The sequence below is a fragment of the Plectropomus leopardus genome, chromosome 20 (assembly GCF_026936395.1).
Source record: "Plectropomus leopardus strain MGB_pleo_1.0 chromosome 20, ASM2693639v1, whole genome shotgun sequence".
NCBI lineage: Eukaryota > Metazoa > Chordata > Actinopteri > Perciformes > Serranidae > Plectropomus > Plectropomus leopardus.
In genome coordinates, this window is record NC_142195.1 from 2,142,362 (window position 1) to 2,166,043 (window position 23,682).

The 23,682-nt window shown below is 38.9% G+C and overlaps 2 protein-coding genes across 11 annotated transcripts in view; both read left to right on the top strand.

Annotated features, from left to right (window-relative positions):
- Positions 1–1,276: 1,276 nt before the first annotated feature.
- odf2a (outer dense fiber of sperm tails 2a) lies at positions 1,277–16,702 on the top strand. Its single transcript, XM_042509237.2, has 19 exons — positions 1,277–1,434; positions 2,728–2,844; positions 3,051–3,164; positions 3,249–3,431; positions 4,810–4,997; positions 5,853–5,994; positions 6,244–6,369; positions 6,530–6,604; positions 6,802–6,873; positions 7,053–7,169; positions 7,375–7,560; positions 7,845–7,954; positions 9,142–9,277; positions 9,494–9,604; positions 10,403–10,666; positions 11,107–11,207; positions 12,850–13,012; positions 14,281–14,406; positions 14,498–16,702. Exons 1-19 carry the CDS (start codon positions 1,432–1,434, stop codon positions 14,666–14,668), a joined length of 2,505 nt encoding a protein of 834 aa, XP_042365171.2. The 5' UTR covers positions 1,277–1,431; the 3' UTR covers positions 14,669–16,702.
- Positions 16,703–18,376: 1,674 nt separating this feature from the next.
- The window catches only part of sptan1 (spectrin alpha, non-erythrocytic 1), a 47,771-nt gene continuing 42,465 nt past the window's right edge, over positions 18,377–23,682 (top strand). For 9 of the 10 annotated variants that reach the window (XM_042509100.2, XM_088070565.1, XM_088070567.1 and 6 more), the window contains exon 1: positions 18,377–18,492. The gene's annotated coding sequence lies outside the window, so the exon portion shown is untranslated. Of the gene's footprint in view, positions 18,493–22,664; positions 22,838–23,682 lie in introns of those variants that run through there. The other variant, XM_042509099.2, reaches the window with a different exon arrangement.

The following is a 23,682-nucleotide window of genomic DNA, read 5'->3' on the forward strand; positions in this document are numbered from 1 at the left end:
ATAGCCAAAGTTTTTATGGTTGGTTTTTTTTTTTTGTTTTTTTTTTTCAAATAACAGTCATTCATTAATTTGACCAATAATCAGTTAAAGAAAGTGCTCACAATTTACAACCCTAGTTCTCAAACATGTTCATGGGCAAATCTCCAAACTTTTCCATGACTTTTCAAGAACCTAAATTTGTTTTTTTTCCTGCCCCACTTGCCCAGCGTTTTTCAGACTTACAAGATTCATACATACATCATTTTCTATAGAAATTGACAAAAGAAAAAAATAACAAAACTTCCCAAAACAAGAATGTACACCTTGAACACCTTGAAAACTATATTTGCTATTATTTTCAATGGGAAAAATAACGTTGACGGCCTAAAATTAATATATATTTTTTATTACAAGACAAATAATGTAAGGCTATAACATGATATTGACACCTTTCCTTTTTTGTTTTATAGCAGAGAACAGTAGAATCACTGCAGAAATCATTACTAATAACAGAGAACACGTAACTGCAACTGGTACCAGTGTATTGATACTGCAGCAAATGATTATTGAAATGCCTTAAAGTATTCAGAATTTATATTGAATCAATATGAACCAACTAATATACAAAATAAAGCCAATTTGTCTCCCATCTCATATTGTTGACCCTATCAGATACTTGACTAGTAGGTACACAAACATTAATTTGTGTCATGTTTCATTTGCCAAATACAGTGCTGAGCTGAACTAGAAACAAATATTCCACAAGGAAAAAAAAGTCAGACATTCCCAGTTTTGATTATTATTTTCAATATAAAAATCTTGATGTAAAAACAACAGGGTGCAAGATCTAAATCAACTTTCTGGTGCCGATAAGGGAAAAAATGAGAATAAATGGTTCTTTACTGCCATCCTGTGGTCATTTTTAGTTATTACATCACTACATTAAATTAGACGCCCTCTACATGAGGCTACAGTTTAGGTAAGCTAAGGATTTTGGTTTCACTTGCTTGTGAGCTTAGTGGTGAATATTACAAAACAAATGTATTTCAATCAAATCAATCACATCACATCAGCAGATTTGAGAAGCGGTCCAGTAGTTCCCGTTCAAAGTATTTTTGTGGATATGAAAACAATGTGCACGCGAAAGGGGGGGGGGTCATATTTACACGCTGAGAATCTTTGATTCTAACAGCTTGTTGAGTTCAGGTTGTTGCTAAGGAACGTTAACATGTCAAGTCTGGCCCAATCACGGTCAGAGAAAGACGTCACGTGCTTTAAATTGTCCAACCACAGAAAAGTTAGCTTCACTACCCTTTTGAAGTTTATCCAAACCTCCAGCCACTCTCCAACAGACTCTTTGTATTAACCTAAATATACTGACTGCTGAACGAATAACGCTGTTCTACTAATGAGATTTATTTTCAAGTCTTGACGAATATTTCGGTTTCTCATATGGTAAGACGGAGAGTTCGATAGTTAACTGCACAGATGCTAGAAAGGCTGCTGTCGGCTAATGAGCTAAAGCTAATGTCAGGCTAATGTGTACAGTAACTCATGCTAATCTATGCTAACCTTCAAAGTTTTAAAGACTGGCACGCCCTCCAAAATCATCTACATTTAACGCCGATTGTATTAGCTAGGTTGGAATTAACGTTTCTAGCTTTGATTGTTTGTGTAGTTTAATTGAAATGTTAGCAAGTTAATTTAGTTTCATTGTGAGTGGGACTAATGTTAGCTAGGGTTTGCTTTTCTAATTTTCCAGACAGTTTTTGATGAATGCATTCCACAATATTCTCTTCTATTTCATGAAATGTGGCAAAAGTACAAAAGTCACCTAAAAGTATACACAATACACTTAAATACATTATTGTTCCTCTTCCAGGTGTTGACCTCCAAAATGTTGAGTATTTGTCTCTAACCCTGTTTGATATGATAGCAGCTACACTGTTATTTAGCAAATATATCCCCAGTAATTCTTTAAAAATAGATTGTACTCCAGAAAAGTTAAGCTTAATCTAAAGGAAAAAGCTGGAATGTTTTGCAATCAAATTAATATTAATTTCCCCATCAGATTTTGTAACTGTATATAGAAACTGACACACCCTATCTCCATAGAATTCTATGCAATTTCATCTAAATTTCATTGATAAAGCCCAAAATGAAAATCACAGTTTGCCTCAGAGGGCTTTACAGCATACAGCATCCCTCTGTCCTTAGACCCTCACTTATGGAAATGGAAAAATCCCCCCAAAACTCTTTACTGGAGAAAAAATGGTAGAGACTGAGGGGGATCCCCCTTCCAGGTCTCAGTCTCAGAAATCATGTCTCGTGTCATTAACCCTCTGAAACCCAGACTGACATTCCCTTTCTAGTGCTACATATATATTTAAATTATTTTACAGAATTAATATTTTTAAGCACTTTTTTCATGTCATTATTTGGGGGGAAGAGGTATGGTGTTTTGTTTGTTTTTTTCTGTTTTACTTTTTTGGATAATTATTTTCTTTTTTATCGCCTTTTTTCACCCAAATTTTGAGGCAATTTTCTTGGATTTTTTACTGGGGTTTTTTGTGCTAATTTCCAGAGTCATATCTTTTTAAGTAGGTCTTATGTTTCTGTTTACTATGTTTCTGAAAGAAATCAAGCTGTTTTGCTTCAATCAGGTTTTAATTGGTTAATGCTAATCTCTATTAATAATACTGTTTGGAACAGTTACATTTGAGATTCTAAACATTCTCTGTTTCCCAGAGGAAAGCAATGAGAACTCGGTCAAGTTCGCCTCCAATTCATGTGCACGTCAACGACGCCACACCAGTCCATGTGCATGTGAAGAGCCAGAGGACGAGTCCTGCCAGGACACCTCAGGTTGGTCTGCTACTTAACTCATGTTTGGACCATTAGTTAAAGTCTGTTTGACTGTTTGTCTTTTGTTTTTACTGTTTTTGCCGATTCTCTGCACTTTTTGAAGAAACTCATAACATGTAGTGCACACCTGTTCTTACACAGGTTACTTAGTATGTAGCATAAAGGCCCAACAGCCTCAAAGCTGCTGCACACTCTGTGTTTTTAAGGGGACGACAAAAGTGGACAAGGGAAACCTCCGTCCTACAGCCAGGGTCAAAACTCGAGTGCCATGGATACCACCTGGAAAGGCCTCCACACGGGACGCTTCATACAAATGGGAGGTAACATACAATGTTTTTATCTCAGCATTGTCAAAGAGCTCATCAAGTCACAGATGTGTCACTGAAAGTGTCATTTGCACCAAGGGGCTGACGCACCGCCTTGAGATCTCCCCACCGCTCCCTGAACCAGAACCTGAACGTTCCCAGTCTGTGCTGCGTTTAGCTGACCTCACGTCAGAGGAGGAGGAGGGGCTGCACGGACGCATCAGCCAGTATGAGAGGAAGATTGAGTGTTTACTGACTGAGGTCAGCTCTCTGAAGAATGAGGTCAGTCTCTCAGCTGTTTCCACTTTGAGCAGTTCTGCATCACACAACATCCCGTCCTTATCAAGCCCCCATCATCACGCTGAGGGGCACAAACAGATTTGGCATTATATTGGTCTCTTGTTTGTCTTTATAAAAACTGCATTTGTATTTTAGACCATATTCATTGTGTGTGTGGAGACAGACAGTGACTTGAATGGACTTAAATCAGTCATTTTGTTCAGACTGTGCCAGGATTATAGAGCAGTGAAGGGATGACATATTTTTAAGTTAGCATGGCACTGGTTCCTCGTCAAAAACTTTATGGGATTTTTGCATGGGATTTTCAATTATCGCCAAAAAATAAGCTCTGTGACGAACACAAGTTCATGATACTTGCATGTTTTGTTCAGCATGATAGTCTTCACAGATGAACACCACATCTGTGTGTATTGAAGCGTAAATGAAATCTCCGGAAGTAGAAAGCTATTGTTAGGCTATAAATGAACTACACTGTGGTCGCACGACATCGGCACCCCGAATCCTTTAACTTCTGATTTGATTGAGCGCTTAATTTTCTACTAAACTCTCTGCTGTTAGTGTGACCTGATGTAGCTAATGATTATGGCTATGTCATGCTAGTCTCACTAGTAGTTTCTGTGTTCGGTGTGATGACGTCTAACGTCCCAGACATACACTTCCAATTTAGCCACTTGTTAGCAAATTGGGTTTATACAGACGTATTTTATGTTTCAGAAGAAAAAGTGTAAGTATATTTAGCCGGTGTTAACCACAGACCTTATTTAAAGCATTTTACCAAAAACCCATTCAAAAAGATGAGGGGGGAGTGTTGAAGCATCCATTCCTTTTTTTTCTTTTTTTTTCGTTTATGTGAACATACAAAAACAAAATACACAACCAAATGAACATGAAGACTTTCAAAAAGGAAATATAAATAAACAAACAGATGAATGAATAAAGAAATGACATAAAAAGATAAAGAAATAAACAAATACCTTGGTGGGGGGGAGTAAAAGCAGCGGGGTAATTAAATAAATTAAAAAATGTCAATTTAAATAAGGGTGGACAATAATTAGAGAGGCAAACAAACAAATACATTTTGTCGACACAGGTGTTGGATCAAAACATACATACGTAGACAACAGGTGACTAGTTACACACTGTACATGTACGGGAGCATACAACCATAAGGGCGGTAATTGACACTGAGTTCAATAAAATACATCTACTTAAATATTTATCATTAGCACAATATATGATGTCATTTGATGGAGTTTTGGTACAGACAGAACAGCGAGCCACTGAGCCCACAAAAACCCCACAAACATGTTGTTTGTGTGTGTCCGTCCACATTGATGTCTGCACATCTGCACGTGTGCAGGTGGAGCTGCGTAAGAAGGAGCAGCTGCTGGAGCGTCAGTCGGAGCAGCTGAGCGTCTCCCAGCGGGTGATTGTGGAGCAGGAGGAGGAGCTGGCTGAGGTGACCAAGGAGCTGGAGGAGACCGAGCGGGAGAACACACGATTACGCCAATCCATGGAGAAAATGCTGGAGGAGAACGACTACAGCAGGCAAATATTATACTAACCCTTTAAAACCCGAGCAGATCGGCTCCATTTCTTCCAAAAACAAGGGAGAAAGTCAATGACTTAAACAAGAAATGATCCCAAAAATTAGCAAGAAATGAGTAAAAATTAAAGTACAAGTAAAAAACAAAAACAAGGAGATGACCTGAAAAAATGCACAAAAAATGATATATAGTTCTGCAACTTTTTAAAAATATATAAAACTAATATTAATAAAAATAGTTTCTAGAAATTTTACCCTTTTTTCTAATCATTTTCTAATATTCTTTTCTCTCTTTCTCTTGCTGTCTCCTGCTGTTTTCTCCTGTCACCTTTTTACCATTTTTTGTTTTTTTTTCCTTTGAAGATGATTTTTTTGGTGCTTTTTGCCTTCATTAGATAGGACAGCTTAAATGTCAAAGGGGGAGAGAGAGGGGATGACATGCAGCAAAGATCAGGGGTTGAAATCGAACCCGCAGCTGCGGCGGAGATGATATTGCTTCTGTACATGGGGCACCCACTCTATCAACTGAGCTATTGGGTGCCCCGTTTCTGCAGAGAGTTGAACCAGTTTGCTTGTGTTTCAAAGGTAAAATACTCGTGAAAGGCGTCTGAATGCATCACAAGAAAAACTGAAGTCAATCTAGGTATTAAAGGGTTAAACACTAACAGTGCTTCACACGCAGAGAGGGCAGACAGGAAGTACAGACAATAAAAATCTCATCTTTCTCTTCGTTTTCTTCACATATTTAACTTAGAAGTTAGTATCGTTATTAATGTTACAAGACATTTACAGAAAAAGAAAACATCCAGCTGTTGTTGTGAGACAAATGTCCTGATGTCATGATCTTGTCCTTGCAGACAAGATGGGGACAGTGCGCAACAAGATAAAGATGCTCTGCACAGGAAATTGCTGGAGGCTGAGTTGGATGGGACAGCAGCTGCCCAGCAGGTCTCCTCTCTGCGAGAATCTGTGTCCAAACTGTGCGGAGCTGTTGGTACGGTGAGTCTTCACTCAGTATCTGACCCGAATGTTTGTCAGCTCCAAAGCTGCTTCTACAGTCACAGCAGTCAGCGTGACTTGGAAAAACCAAAGTTTTCTGACTTCATGGCTTTCTATGGAGCAAAAGACAGCACATGTAGTTGTCAGGAATGGATCAATGGATCAATCAATGATTTGTCAGAATTAGTTCCCACAACCACCTTCCATAAACCTCTGTCTTTGTCTCCGTGTGTCTGTCTGCTGCTGAAGAGGCTGTCCGGCTCGGAGTCCTCAGTCCTGGCCCGTCAGAAGGAGCTGCTGCTGCAGAAACTGGAGACCTTCGAGGCCACAAACCGAACTCTGCGTCACCTTCTCAGAGAGCAGCAGAAGTCTCAGGTACTGCGTGTGATGCTTCTTTGAAACAGCATCTAATGTTGACAGTTGATAAATCTATAAATACAATCTCAGTGGTTTTTATCTCCAAAATAAAATCGTGCTTAATTAAGGAGAGTCAATGACTAACTTTGATGTGTCTCGGTGGACTGTCTTTGAGCAGATGGAGTCCCTCCGAGTGTCAGAGCAGAAAGACATGTTACTCAAGAGACTGGCCGACACAGAGACAGAGAATGCTGTGAGTGTGATAGATGCTCACTGAATCTACTTTGCTTCACTTGAACTACCCATCATGTTTTGTCTGTTTTCTATTTTTTGTTCCATAAAACAGGCTGATACATCTTATATATTGTGTGTGTTTGTGTCGTTGTAAAGTTTTCCCCCTGTGGATGAATTATACTCTATAACAAAGCTTGCCCTGCTTTCCTTTTACAGCATCTGGTGGTGAAACTCCAAGAGAAGGACAGAGAGGTTAATGAACTCTCCAGACTTTTAGATACTGAAAAGGTACTGTGAGCTCCGCTGTCTGCATTTCTGATGCTTCTTACTCTGACCGCTGTCTCAAACAGGGTTCCAGCACAAAGCCAAATCATACTGAGGCATCTAATCCTGTAGCTACAGTCTGTAGGTCAAACAGAATACCTATTTGTCCATAATTTAATTTCTGTTGTATTTTGGGAATGTAGGACAATACCAGGAGCACAACGGAGCTGTCCAAGAGTCTGGAGTCAACCAGAGCTCATTTACAGGGACAGCTCCGGAGCAAAGAAGCTGAGAACAACCGGCTCACTGTGCAGATAAAGGTCTGTCATGGGATGTCTGTTCTAGCATGTCATGGTGCTTAATTATCATTTATTGCTGTTGATAGGAACTTAGTTTGTAGATGTGGTTTGAGTTGTTTTGTCACCAAGGTCTCTGCAGTCAGACTCATCATGTCTCAACTGTTGCAAAGCACAAACATTGACTCCAAAGCTGTAATCCTTGTTTTTGTCCTCTCCATTGCTTCAGAACCTGGAGCGAGCAGCCAACCAACAGAAGGCGGAGATGGAGCATCTGACGCAGCAGCTGGTGAGGCTGCAGCAGCAGGCCAGTGTGGACAGAGAGGCTCTGAAACGAGCAACCAGAGCGCAGAAGCAGCGGGCTGAGCGCAGCGAGGACACTGCAGGACAGCTTAGCGTCCAGCTGCTGGACATGGTAGGGTTGTGTCACAGAGCGTGCTGGCTGTTTACTGAAGCTTTACAAAATACAAAGGCATGTTAAGTTCATATATTTACTCCTTACATCCTCACTAGATGTGCTTGTTAATTATTAGATCATTGGCCATATGTTAAGAAACTCTTACTTAGTTATTCCTCGGGTTATTTTTCAGTTCCGTTTTAAAGAGAGCTCCAAGCCCCAAAACAACCGTTTGAAACTTAATCAAATAAAAACCAATCCACTGTTAGAAAAAAAGAACATTTTGATGTGTTTTGGCACAGGAGAAGCAGGTGGAGGAAGCGCTGTCAGCAGCAGAGACCTGGCAGAGTCGCCATGCCCAGGAAGTCAAAGACAAGAATAAAGTGGAAATTGAGCTGTCGCTTTTGAACAGGTAGGTGCAGCTTTGTGACAGCTCCAGCTGCAGACGAGTGGAAGCATCTGTTGTTAGGATAATCAAATAGTGTGGAATTCAAGATTTGGCACCAACTTAAGTTTGCATGGAGGAGCTCTTTGCAGCTGACAGAAGGCTAAATAATGGCATGCAGCGGAGTGACGGAGCTGATGTTTGGAATAATTAATAGAGCTATAAAACTTCATTAACATTTTAGTCAGCTTTTTTGTTTCGGTTTTCAAATTGGCAGTCGTGCTGCGGAGTCACATTTAGACTCAGACCAGGTTCAAATAGTGTACTGTCAGCATGATACCTAATAGTGTTTCATTCAGGAGAGAATTGAAAATTGTCTTAAAGATGTAGTTATTTGAAATAATACAATAGGAGGCACCATAGGACAGTTGTAGTATGAGAGGAGAGTGATGTCATTGTTTAAGGGGGGGAAGTGATGCCATGAGCTGTACATGGATGGATGTGATGGGGAGACTTTTGGTGAGCTCAGCGGAAGGACTCCTGGCTGCTGGTTGTGATGGACATTGTAGGTGAATTGGTTTTAGGCAGAACTGTTTTTTGACAGTGAAATGTGCTGACAGCAGGAGAGAAAAGAACAGTTTCAAAATTTGACAGCAACGAGATGACTGACTCATTGCTCAGGACAAAAGAGCGAACGTCCTCCGTCGGCTGATGGAGTTAGAGAGAGAGAGAGAGAAACAGATGAAGAGAGACAGCACGAAGACGACCCTCCTGACTGAACTTTGGCTAAGCGTCATTGATATATATATATATATATATATATATATAACGTTATCAGGTGTGTGTTGCTAGAGAGGAGTCATAAGGCCTCATGCAGAACAGTTTTCTAATCTCATCAGAAAAATCATACTTTTTTTCGTGGAAACCTCCAAACATGAAGTGAATGTTCTTAAGAGAGTGAGATAAAAGAATTTCCAGCCTGTCAGGGTCTCGGGTATCGACCAACAGGTAATTTACTGAAACACAGATGAACCTGCTACAGAGAAATCCTCATTACAACAGGCTTTTTCCTTATACAAAAAAGTTAATATATTTAAATACGATATTAACATGCCTCAAAACAAGTCTGTGAACTGACGAGGAATAAAAGTGACTGCTGCTTTGATCCTATACAGTAAATGAAAATCTGACAGCTGTAGTGTCATGTGATGTAGTCGTATAGCGGAGCTGACAGAGCAGCTGCAGAGCACAGGAGATAAAGGCAGAGCGGAGAGAGAGGCCCTGCTGGATCACCTGCATGGACTGACCACAGAGAGCACTGCTGCCAAACTGGAGAACCAGTCCCTCAAGGTAAAGCACCCCACAGTCCACACAAAGCTTAAATTCACTTCTCACTGACAACACATTTATTCAACAGTTCCCTTCTACTCATTTGTTTTACTTTTGTGTCTGGGATAACATCCTTCCTGTCCTCGTTTTTCACTCCAATACACTTACATATTACATTAGGACGATGGAGTGTCCCATTAATCTGATAACTAAAGGCACATCATGTGTTCCTGTCAGGCGACAGCGTCTGCAGTGGAGGAGAAGCTGGTTTTGTCTCAGTCAGAGCTGCAGCAGGTCAAAGCTTCAATTCAGCAATATGAGAGCCTTCTGGACAGCTATAAGATCCAGGTATGTGACGTACACTATGATTCTAGAAATGCAACAGCTGTAAACTGTGATGGCACAGCAGATTACAATCAGTCCCCATGGACACATGCTGCATTCATGTGACGTCAGAAGGTTGGATTTTCTGAGTTCTTCTGACTTGGTTGTGTTCATGAGCTTTGAGGTTGTAAAGTGGGAACAACATGGAAGCTACAAAGAAGATGGGCTGCATTATACTAAGAGTGTTTTAAGAGGCAGCAGTTAACATTAATACTGTATTACACTTAACATGTGATCAAAAATGTATATTTAATACATGAATTAATAAAAACATTTCTAACCATTGACCAAACATTGACTTTTTCCTGCCATGTTTATGCTTTTATGACGTCAAGTCGACAACTTGTGTGTCGTGTTATAAAATAGCATTGTTATCAATGTTAATATACTGGCCTGGCATGCTTTAGAGTTCAGAGTTTGCTTGCTTACTAATAGATAATAATAGATGCAGATACTAAAATGTGCCATTTATAAAAGTAAATGATAGCTACAAGGAACAAAATAACCAAATGAATATTATTTACTGTCAGTTGTTGACACTGTTTCCATGCTTTCTGACATTTCTGCTGCTCTGAAACATCACGCAAAAGTCACAACTCGAGTATCATCAAAATTTCCCAATTTTCCACTTGTAATTTCGACTTTGGAGGGGCATTCATGTGCTCGTAAGTCATAATTACGATATTTCTGAGGAGCACCTGAAGGCAGCAACAGTTAATGTTCAAGAAAAGTTTCTTTTTTCTGTTGACCAACTGTGAACAGGTTGGAAAAACCCGTGCCGAAGCAGATGAGTACCGTGCTCGGCTGGCTCAGGCAGAGCGTTCAGCCCAGGTGGTGCGCGGGGAGCTGGAGCAGGAAATAGAGGAGGTGCGCAGGGACCTGCTGGGGCGGCTGGCAGAGCTGGAGCCTCTTCCAGAAGCTCTACGACGTGCCGAACTCCAGCTGCAGGAGGCTCAGGACAGGGAGCGCAGCCACGAGAGACGCAGCATGGAGCTCAGCACAAACCTCACTGATCTGCGCATGAAGGTCACAGCAGTCCTACACATGCAAGCTACATTTAGTATCATAAAACAATGATAACAGTTCCAAGTGCTAATTTGAAAATCAACCAGATATTACAGCATTTACTTAGAGAACATGATAGTTGCCTCCATCCTACATTTTGCATCATATTTTTTTGTTATTTACTTTCTATTACATTTTCTTTCAAAGGAAATAGAAAATAAGTTGACACGTGTGTTCACCTGACACAAAAAAAGCTTAAAATAAATCAAAAACAAATCAAAAAGCTAGGGGAAGATCCTGCTTAAGTAAAAAATTAAATCTGAGCAAATACACATACATGTACATTTTGCACTGCAATGTGTAACACCATGTCAGTTTTAGTAAGAGCTCTGGTTAGGTCACCATATACTCGGATATACAGTCCACGTCATGTGACAAAAGACTGGTCATATGTTGTTCAGGTGGAGACTCAGGGCAGCCAGGTGGAGCTTCTGAGACAGAAGAACAAGGTGCTGCTGGAGGAGAACAGACAGCTGCAGCAGCGAATCGAGACTTTGGAAAGGTCAGTTATCATTTCTGCTTTTATTCACTGGATTTGATGGACCAGAAATGTTTTTACTTTTTTATTTATTTATTTTTTTATTAATTTACACATAAAAATGAAAATCTGACAGCATAACAATAGCTTGCACCTTATGCAACCCATCAAGCAATTTCAAAAAGCCTGCAAGCAAACTGGCAAGAAACAAAAACAAAAATAGCAACATCAGAAACTGAAAAAACAACAAATAGATGAAATGCATATTTAAATTAAAAAATAAATAGAAAGGAGAGTTAGACTTACAGACTGTTAACTTGCTATCATACTGTAGCAAGCATCTGTTGTCTTAAGCACATGGTTGCTAAGAAGTGTGACCATACTGAGTTATACTCATCTACTGAGCCTAAAGTCATGCAATTTTTTTTCCAAGTTTAGATATTTTTAACATTGCATCAGTGTGGTCTTGAATGTGTGGAGTGCTGCTGTCTCTCCATTTGTAATAGGTCATGTTTTTGGCAACAGCAAAAGCTGCAGACATCCACATATTATGTTGTCGGTTAGGCGATGGTGACAGAGTCCCTGTTATACAGAGAGCAGGCTGAATACAAACTTTGCTCACAGCTCAAATCTTCTTCAGACTAAAACTTTTGAACAGTATCACATTCCCATAACACGATAAATATGACCCTTTGCTACAGAGGCATTTCCAACAAGTGTTTGACCTAAATCTGACCCTCCACATCTTTGAGTGAGACATTTTTGGAGACAGACTGACCTTGTTCCAGTCCTTTTTTTTTATCACATTTTAGATCTCTGGCACAAGCCCCTTTCAGAGCTGGGAAATTCAATGATTTTTTATTTATAACTTATTTCTAACTATTTATAACGATAGATATCTTTTGTTTTTGATTGAGAAATATATTTTGCCCGTAAGCATTTAGTAGTAGGAGGCTGTTGGTGGTTATTCTGCCTGATCCTTAAAAGCAGTACCTGCAGTTCTGGCTGACTGGCAGATTGGCTCCATTATCCATCTTATCCCTGTATAATTGGTACCATGTGATGGGTGTATGCCCTGTTGTTATAGATTGGGTATCCCAAATTGGTATCCAACTATGTAGCTTCTTCCAAATATACTACACAAAACTTTCAATAGAGAGAGTTTTCAATATTGTGGGCTCCCACCTCAGATAAATAAATTTGACAAATGCCCCCTCCCACACCCATCCTGTTGAAGGGATATTGATGCATTTACTGCAATTCCCATAATTTAATAGTTCCTCCATCTTAAACACTCTGCAACTGACAACAAAACAGTCTAGACTGATAAACAGCACTACAGGGAAGAGGAAAATATGATACCCAGATCTGCTTCCCACCTGGCTTTAACTTTTAGACTGCAAAGAATCTTATAAAGCTTTGGGTTAAATGATTTAAGCTGCATATTATTTACCAATAGAGATTCTACAGGAGAAATAGTCCACCAGTAAACTCTTGAATTAGACAAAACAAAACTTCTAATTTGCAGAAATTTAAAGAAATCTTCATTGGGGACACCATACTTGCTTTTTATTTGCTGGAAAGAAGCCATCTTTCTGTTAGGACTCAGTGCACTGATGCACTGTTTATTTATGTTGTGGCTTTCCCGGCTTGTGTCATGTTGCAGAAAGCTGGAGGAGGCCGGCAGTCAGAACAGCGACCTGCTGGCCGTCATTTCCAAACGTGAAGACACCATCCACAGCAATCAGCTCCGTCTGGAAGAAAAAACGAGGGAATGTTGCCTGCTCAGCAGAAAGCTGGAGGAGGCTCTGAGTGATGCTCGACAACAGGTCTGAAACTTAACATTGCTCATACAAAATGTGATTAAAGGGTACAGTAGTTGATCATCATTAGCACCGCAGCAGAAAGCCTAGCCTCCTCACTCACTGCAATGACACCTCAGCGTTGGCTCAGCGGGGTGCAGATGCCGAGGTTCTTTGACACAGAAAAGCAGCCGGGCTGTCCAGCAAAAAGTTTAACCTGAGCCCACACCCACTTACACTAAAGGGGGGGAATGTAATTTTTAATTTGTAGGCGAGCTTGCATGGAGTATATATATGTATATATATATATATATATATATATATATATATATAGCTTACGGCCAATATAAACACATGTACACACACACACACACACACACACACATACGGCCAATATATACACATATACACACACACACACACACACACACACACACACACACACATTTTTTATAAATATATACCCTTTATTCCATATATACACTTTATTTTGAGCAGTGTAGCACTAATAGCAGCATTAATTGGAAATCAGAAGATGTCACCATTCCCAAGACACTGGAATCATGAATGTGCTTCTTACTGTACACCTGGAAAAATATTATATAATGTAAGAAAAAAAATTCAACCTTTCAGAAAATTTTGGGTCCCTTTATTAACATTCTGTGCAGGGGGTGGGTTGATGCTGTACAACTTCTTGTTTTTTCCCCATTCTGATTATTTCTGATTCATTCGTGAGTTTAAACACATATGTGAGTACTTCCACATGTCCCTTAGCGTTAGTATTCGTACAACTTTTTCTCTATATACTTTTAAGTAATAGTATCCCTACAGTTAGTGGGTTTTTTTGCTTCCTTTCTTTTGTTTTTGAAAAGTATCTTTGTGCTTTTACTTCTACTTTTTAAAATAATATTTTCAAATGCTCAAATGGAAACCTGACACATTTTTGGAACAGAACAAATTCCTTGTATTGTGTTAACTATACCTGACAATAAATCTTTTTCTGATTCTGATTCTGATTCTGAATTGCAATGTAATATGAGCATCTGTTAATTAAAAAAAATCTTTGCAAAAAAAACCAAAACTTTTCATATCAGTTATATCAGACAACATATAAGCTGATACCAGTGTATCTGTAATAGGCCAATATTGGCAGATAAAATCGGCTGACTGGTCAGGCTCTATTGATCAGGCTGTAGTGAATGCTATCAGGGACATATAGGGAAATATCAGATGTCTACTATGTTTCACCCACTGTTGCCCAGTAATGAAGTCCAGTGGATCATATTTATCTCCAGATATCAGAGACCAGAGGACTTGCTGCCACCAAAGAGCGCTCCACCCAGTCCAAGATACTGGACCTGGAGACTCAACTTAGCAGGACTACCTCAGAAATCAACCAACTGCGACGCAGCAAAGAGGAGGTAAAGGCCCACATTAATTTAATTAATTTACTCTGAATGTGCATGAATACACTGTCAGCAGGTCAATAAGCTGTGTATTTGTGACACTCAGGTGGAGCGGAGGTACCAGAGCAGACTGCAGGATATGAAGGATCGCCTGGAGCAGTCTGACAGCACCAACCGAAGCCTGCAAAACTACGTCCAGTTCCTCAAAGCCTCCTACACCAATGTGTTTGGAGACTTGGCCCCTGGCAGCTCGCTACGGGCCCCTTCACCCATCTGACAGCCCACCTGTCCAAGGTGTATTTCAGCACACATTCCAAAACAGTATAGTGTCTTTAGCCTTTTACTATTAGATTGGCAAACAAGAGCTGGAGGCTGTGCAGATGACAGGCTCCGCCAGCTGCCTGGTTGCCACTTACATACCATTATCAACCAGCTGGATGAAGAGAGACAGTATCTTTTGGCTGATAGTGGGGCTTGTAGAAGAAGTCCAGATTTATTTAGAACTGAATTGGTAGACAGTTTAATATGTCATTTGACAACGGAATTTTAATTCTAAAAATGGCTCCTTTGTTCTTAAAGCCCTTAAATGTAGGATTTGTGTTTCGACACAACTTCTGCTGGTCATGTCAAAACACAGTGACAGACAAAGACTATAAAATAATGCATGTAGTTACCATGACGTCACCCTTTGGGTTTTGGACTATGTTAAAGGCTCAAGTTTTGCGAGTTGGCTGTTGCCACCTTGTTTTGTTTGGAGCTAGAGATGACCATATTTGAACAAGAGGCTCGAGCTGTGGAGGAGCGAGAGGTTGATTTGATCCAGAGGCTGTGGTGAGGTCTCACAGACACCCTGTCACCCAAACTGGCCCCGCCCTTAATTCATATCTCAAAGCCTTAATATAACATCAGCGGGTGAGTTATACAAAAAAATCACCTCCTCATACAGTTGTCCTGAATGCTGAAATTAGCTACAGAGACCAAAAATGTTTGCACCAGGCTGTAAACATGTTTATTTCTGCTGTAACGTGTTGGGTCTTTCAACATGGTTGTCTGTGGGGATTGACTTGCTTTTGGAGCCAGCCTCAAGTGGCCATTGGAGGAACTGCAGTTTTTGGTACTTTGTGTTAGCTTCATTTTTTTAGCCTGCTTGGTGACAGACAGTAAATTTACTCTGCGTACACCCCTTTCCACCATAATTACATGTAAACTGCACTCAAAGGGGTGGAAGTGAAGTGAAAGAAAAAGGCAGCAGGAGTGCTAACTGTGTCCCTCAAATCAACGGTGCTCAACAAACAGATGTCAAAAATACACCAAAAAACTGCTGTGACAAAAACTAAAATCATAAATGTAAATAAAAGAAAATAAAAATACACCAATGCGTGTCAACTTGCGCCATCCTTGTAGTTTTTTACCCTGATGACATGAGGGTTATGTGGTTCACACTAACTGCACCAAGCACCTGTAATTTGTAGCCCTTCATCCAACCAACTCTCTCTTGCTGCTGCTTTTACCATTAATCATTGTACCATCCCGCTGTAATTTTTAAAACGGCCTCGCAAGTCAGCACTAATATCAATTAGATATTGCTGAAGAACAAATGAAGCCTTACAGTGTTTAATCCACTGCTGTGCAAAAATGAGTTGTTAAAAGAGAAAGAGACAAAGAAAAGGCTGTGCTTGGTGCTGAGGACATTTTGTAGTTGTTTTTTTGTTTGTTTTTCCTATATTTTCTATTCCTTCAGAATTTCTTTTTTCCGCTTCAAGACCAAACACCAAATATTGTCTTGTGTTTTCAGTCTTTTACAAATGTTTTTTCACCATAATGACGCCTTGAAGCATTTCAGATTTAATGTTTTCCCCAGAAATATGTGATTGGATGTTGAAGTCAGTTAGTATTTTACATGCCAAAAACAACGCTTATTTTCTTTGTCAAGACTTCACAGTATTTTATTTTCAACTTCAGCTAGTTATGATATACAGAATTATGTCTATTACCAGAATTAACATACTGCATTTGTACTGCAATATACACAATTATTGGTTTGGTTTTTTAAATTTATACAACTCTGTAGCCAAGCCATGACACGATGTGTGCTTACATGTTTACAGTATGTGCTCATTGATTGTATAGAGCTGAAAACATTGGTGCTATCACTGTCTTTTGGCTGGTACAAAACAGTGTGTGTCAAAACTGTTAGTTTGGGTTTACAGTTTGATATACTGCATTAGTGGAATCAATAGTAGTTTTATATCTGAATAATTTATATCCACTGTGGGTAACTTAAAAGCGTCAATAAAACAACTAAATCTTTTTTCCAGCTGAGTCAAACTGACTGAAGTTGAGTCTCAACTTTTCTTTTGTACGTGTCATACAGTGATACACAGAGGACACAAACTGCACTCTCTGCTGTTGGTCCATTGACATAGAATTAGTGACTGGGTCTGTGGGCCTGTTTTGTAGTCATGTGTTTGTCAAAAACAAAAGCCGCCAGTCAGTCATTATAGCTGATGTCATGTTGTCCCGCAGCAGTCGGTTTATGAGCAGCCCCATCAAAACAGTGCGTCTCTGCTGAATTAACCCTTTGAAAACTGACCTAAATGATGTCTTTCAGAAACATGGGGAGAAAGGAATGAGCAACTTAACATGACTTTGACCAAAAATAGTAAGCAACTAGTACGACGTTACAAGAATATAACATGAAAGTAAGTTAAAAACAAACAAGAAAATTACCCCAAAAAGTGCTGAAAATTAAAAATAATGTATGAATAAATTTTTTTCTGTGGCATTATTTAAAAAGTATATAATTATAAATATAGTTGTCTGGACATTTTTACCTAGTTTTTTTTTTTAATTCATTAAAAAATTGCATTTTCTTGCTACCTTTTACAATTTTTTGCAATATGTTGGACATTTTTTTCTCAAGTTTCAAAGGGTAAAATAGTTTGTGGGAGTTGTCTGAATACAGCACAAGAAAACTGATGTCAATCCAGGTTTAAAATGGTTTGGCTTAAGATGAACTTCAAATGACATTGTCACAATGAAAAATATAAGATGAAATGTCTCTTTAACTACTAAATGTAAAGCTTTAGGTAGCATTAGGAGAGGGCAGTTAAAAATGGAAATGACGCAGGCAAAATCTTGTATCAACCCATGTATAACAGCTCATGAACAGATGATGTATTGTCTAAAAAATCCTTGTGGCAGTCAGCTGATAGAGGGGTTCCTGAAAGAATTCTCAGAAACGACACTGATGTTTATAGAAAGATCATGTCAAGGGTTGAAATACTTCTTATTCACTTTGCATTTCAGTATTAATAACTCATGGGCATTGAAAGTCAGTGTATTGGTAATACAGTAGGTTCTGTATCAACAACATAGTCTCAGTCTGCAGGGATGGGAGCACAATGTCTCAGAATAAAATTAAAACACCCAACCCTGCACTGATCAGCACTAACTCTATTATGCATGAGGGACATTGCACATGAGCAGCAAGTCTGGAATCTTTCTGTCCTGCCTTATCCACTGTCATTATTCCTTTATAGGATGGAAGTTAAGAAAAGCAAAAATTTACTTTAAATTATTATGAGCATAATAATAATAATAATAATAATAATACTGTTACTACTACTACTTATAATAATGTATTATTATTATTATTATTATTATTATTATGATTTGTATTATTATCATTGTTGTTGTTGTTGTTATACAGCTAGCAAGCCGTCTTTCTTTATTTTGCCTATCGCACTGTAAATAGTATTCAAAGGAAGGAATGCTTGCAGCTAGCTAATAACAATACTAATACTAAAAATTATGAAATAATAATAAAAATCATATATATATAATTATTATTATTTTATCGCTGAACATAATATGACAATAAGTGTACATCAAGATGAAGTCCATTGTGTGTTGAGCGTGTAATGCTTTGAGAGTTTCGGGTACATCCGCTATTCATCGTTCTTTTCCGGACAGCTGCAGAGAATTACGTCACATTTGGTTAAAAAAATAGCCATTCCAGAGAGCAGAGTCGCTGCATCCTCCGCCGTCGATCCTCCTGGACAACATCCACTTCGTAAGCTCTTTAAAATACACACCGAGGTATGAAAAATGCTTATACTGTTGTTGAATAAGCTTTTTAAGGCAAATTAATCGCACAGTGTGAGCCGTCCTTCAGTTTGTCCTGTTCTGTTAATACAATTTGTGTTAATGTGGTTGCTACGGGTTTGCTAGCTCGGTGGCTAACGTTAGCTAGCTGCAAGCATTCCTTCCTTTGAATGATATTCACTTCACGACGGGTAAAAATAACAATAGACGGCTTGCTAGCCGTGTTCAAGTTAACGTTGTATGTTTTCTAGCTAAATATTAACACCAGTCATGCGACCAAATGATAGTAGCTTGAATTAACATCCATCAACCTACTTTGCATTCAAACAAAATGGTTGATTTTATCATCCATAAGTCGGTATGATTAACGTCAACTATTACGTTTTCCCCTTTAAAGTATCACGTTAACGTTATGATGATGCTGGTGTTTTAAAAATGATAGTGAATACAACCTAGGGGTTTGTCATGACCTGCTAGCGTTATCTGCTAACTAGCTAGTCCGCTAGTTAGTCTAACGTAACGTTACATATGCAGAAAACAAATATGATTCACTGTTGTTTATTGTGATAAGTCTTTAATCACAGCTTTTACGATCTGTGTTTTGAATCAATGAATGAAATGCCACTGGATTAGAAATGGTAGGGTCACGTAGGAGTCTACAGAGGCTGGTCGGCCATGACTGAAAGGGAGCCGCCCAGAACTGTTGAATACCTTTGAACAGATGGCCTCAGCTGTCAGTCCTCTTATTACCCTTTTATACTGGGACAGTATCCTGTTCAATAATTTACACGTGTCCTCTGCTGGATCGATATTATCAAATGAATGAACAATTTGTGGGACAGTTTTTGACAAATGTATTGTCAGTAGCTAGCATTAGATGTATTTCAGGAATGAGCCAACGCTATAAAAAGACTGATATTTCCAGCAAAGCATAAAGGACTATGCTTTACATAAGATGGTGAACAGTTTGCATCAACACGGCTGTGGACAGTTAAACAGTGGCACTTGTAATAAGGTGAAGGCGCTATTTCACAATCTGCAACTGGCTCTGTCAGGGTGGTGCCAAGTTCTTCACATACCAACTGCCCCTCCACTCCTCACAGGGACTCAGATAGCACAGTGCAGTCTACCAGATGGTGATAAAGCACCACGGGAATGAAGGATCACAGCAATTGTTGAGAATCACACTATTAAACACTGCCTAGAAGATCCCAAGCTTGCACGTAAATGTGCTATTTTATATATGTGGTTTTATGAATCTTACTCTGTTACATGTTATTGTCTAGGAATGTGCTATAATCCTGTAATTAACTCGTATAGAACATTAACTCATATATTACAGTCAGAACTTTTTTTTAATTGAAAAGTTGTGGTAAAGAAGTTGGTGGATTTGGGTTGGACTACGTTAAATCAATTCTTTAAATAATGATACAATATTTGTTAACGTCTGCCTTGATATGATTTGATTCATTATAGAGGCCCATGGTCTTTATGAGACTCTATCATAAGATATCTTCATTATCTTTTTCTTTGGCTGCTTACTAGGGATGCACAATAATATCGGCACATCACCGATATCGGCAGATATTGACTTCAAAATGAAATATTGGAATTGGCCAACATGCTGATTTCTGCCAATATGACAAACTGATATATTTTTTTTAAATGAAAAAGTGGACATGTATAAAACATCAAACCTAAGTTGACCTATTTTTCTTATCTTGCACAGTGAATGAATATCTTATAAACTTAAAAGCATTATTTGATTTTTCCATCAGTTGGTGGGCCATCATGATAAGATTATGCATAGTATTATGTTAATTCCAATACAGAAGAGACTTGATGAACACTGAAATTAGATGGGGTGGAAAAAGGTGAATATATTGATATTGGTTATCGGCCAAATGAGTTGCTATATATCGGCATATTGGATATTGGCAAAAAATCCAATATTGTGCATCCCTACAGCTTACCATTATCTGCCTGGTGCGAGGCAGCTAACAATGTTTGAATGTCAAGGAAGAACGTGCACTTGGACAGAAGCATTGCACAGACGAGTATCTTAACATTGACAATATGTATCAATCTTTTCACTTTGGATTGGTGATAATGAATCGTTAATCATTGAATTGATATTTCGATTCAGACGATTTATCCTAATGTAATGTTAAACCCCTTCTGTCTTGAGTGTGTCCTTAAGCATTTACACTTTAAATTATTAATGTTGTATATTTTGTGGATCTGGGCCATAGCCTTAGCAAATGCTTTTGAAGCAGTTCTGCCATTTGATAGGCATAGAGAGTTGCTTTATGATATAAGTATAGATCCATCCATCCCTCTCTGTTGGATGAGTGTAATGGTTGCATTGCTAAATGTGACTTCTTTGTGTTATTTGGCTGTTAACTGACCTTAACTCTAGGTAGTCCTCTGCAGAGAATAAAAGGATATTATTGATGCAGACATTAATCAGTGAGCATTTTCTAAGCTTGTCGAAGTATACACAGGACAGTTTTCACTGTCAAAAGACTTAAAATTGTATGAGCAGAATCTAAGTACGCGCTGGAGCCTGACCCGTTGTTGCCATGATACAAGCACATGGATGCAAAATAGGACAGCTCTTTTAGCTGTTCCGCCAAAAATACTTCCCAGATATTCCCAGGGCAAATTATAAGTCCCTCTACACTGCCTCATTTTAATTGGATTGTGTTACAATCATCACTTGATTACGTGACACATGAATATTGTTCTCCATGTCACAACTGACGGAGACAGCATGATTAGAGCTTATTTTCATTTTCTTCAAAACAACCACGCAAACTGATCAACTTTTCAGCAAAATTTGCAGTTTTTAATCCAAACTAGCCCCCTGTGTGATTCTTTTTTTGTACATCAATTTATATCAGTTAATTGTAGTTCAAGGCAATGTTTGTAATGAAAATAGACGTATAACACCATTTATTAAGGGTGGATCACCAGAGACCCCATGATACAACGTCACCATTCTTAAGTCACGATACAATATTATTGCAGTTTTAAATACACTGACACTGATAACATACGGTGTCATTTATTACTCTTTTTTTTAACTCCAGATACAATTTTTGTCTGTTTATCTCATTTCAAGAATTTTTTTTTACTCTTCTAGTAGACTGCAAAGCAGTCGAATTTTATTGTTGTAGCAGGCTACCAAAAGTTTAATTTGCAATTGTAATATTGATAATTTATAATAAAACATGTATAGATTTTCCCCCTTACCATTTGGTACAGTGCATTAAGGATGTAATAAGAAGACCGTTTAAGCAGGGTGGGGTCAGTCGTTTCTGCAGGGTCAGCTCTGCACTCATTTGTAAACAGCCTATTTGTTTGGCTCTTAAAAATATCGATAACTTTCAGCATTTGATAACAGCTGTACAGACTTTGCTATAGTAGTAGTTGGATATTTATTTTTAACATGCCAAAAAAATAGGGTTACAAAAAATAAAAGCAAGCAAAAAAACACCAGAAGGCCCATCAGACATATTCAGTTATATGTCAAATCCTGTGCCACAGTAATTTAAAACCCTTTTTTCCCCCCACAGTTCCATTTCATGGTAACTCCAGGGTGACCATGACCCAAATGAAAATAGCCCTCTCTGTCTCGGGCCTGCAGACACAGCACAGCCTGCTAACTCATTGTCATTCTGCTGCTAGCAGGAACTACTTCCCAGACATTTTGAGCAGTGCTTGTGTAAAGATCATTCCACGTCAAACATGCAGTGATTCTTGATTGCACTGACTGCTGAAACATTATCATGGTGAACGTAATGCTTCCTCTGAAAGCCTCCTCTCATTCTGACTAATTACTGCGGATTGCTTTTTCCTGATTGTGCGATCAATGTTGTGCCTTAAACAGATACGCAACATGTCCATCTTTACTAAACCCAAACTCAAGGTAAATTTCTGTTTGTCTCACCGTGTGTGTTTGTGTGTGCTGGAGTGTATTTTAATTTGTGTAGAAGAGAAGATTCGAGAGAAGCGTAGGGCAGTGGTTATGTTGTTTTGCTGAGTAAAGGGATGTGAGAGAGCTGGAGGGAGGAGTAGGGGTTACGGAGCAGAGAGAGACGCATGGGCTGGGCTACATCTTGGCTTGCTCTTTTGTACAGCGTAGTCACTGCAGGTGCAATGCGTCTGTCTGTGCTGCGGAGTAGATGAGACTTTGGCTTTTCAATCATCATCAGGCTGTTTTAAGGAGCGTACCACAGATGTGCACACTGGTGCAGACGATGACTTAGTCACAGATGTAGCCTTCTGATCGAGCAAGATACAAGAAACCTGAGGATCCAGACCAGAAATATCTGACGTGTGTATGATTTGGTTTGGTTTGCACGGTTTCTTATTTTCAACCTTTCAAACTATACAGTAGTATTACTGTTTTAATTTTTATATGAATGTCATCAGGATTCGGTAAGTGGATGGTTATCTGTATTGTGCATGCATTCGTCTTTGTTGACCCTCGTTTATTCTGACCTGGAACTATCCTGATTTATTAGTGAATAATAGTCTCATACACTCAGTATGGAAAAAATGGTTGATTTCTACTGCATGTCTATTAGTGTGATATTCTTTGCATGAAAATTGAATTGCATTAAAAACAGAAAAATATATTTGAACCTAATCCATGCTTTTCAATATTGGACAGCGTTCAGTGCTTCAGAAAACACTGATTAGTTTGCCTACTCCTTGATACCTGCTAGTCAGCAGCCGAAAAGAAAGTGATCCAGTAGTGAGTCCTAATTACGGAAATGAGTTAGCATTTTAGCACTCCTGGTTCCCTCGTCTTAAAGTCAGTAGGGTTTTTGAATGTCTGAAATGAGGTCTGTGGTTTACACAGGCTTAAAAGACTTTTACATTTTATTCTTCATTATAAAATAAGTCAGTAAAATGTCTGAAACATCTTTAAAAAGGCAGGTGCTAACAAATGGCGAAATAAGGCCACAGAATGTCAACACGCAGTGCACAGCTTTACAGGCTCGTTGTGTTCAGTTCAAAATCCATTGGAAGAATCCCACTGGCTTTTTTGATAAGGGAACCACACAAGCGCCAGCTTCGGCCGACAGAAAAACGGTCTTGGAGCAGTCTTTGCTGTGTTCACATGGAATCAGGCAGAGGGGTCGATGACAAGCCAGATAACATTTTAGTGGATGA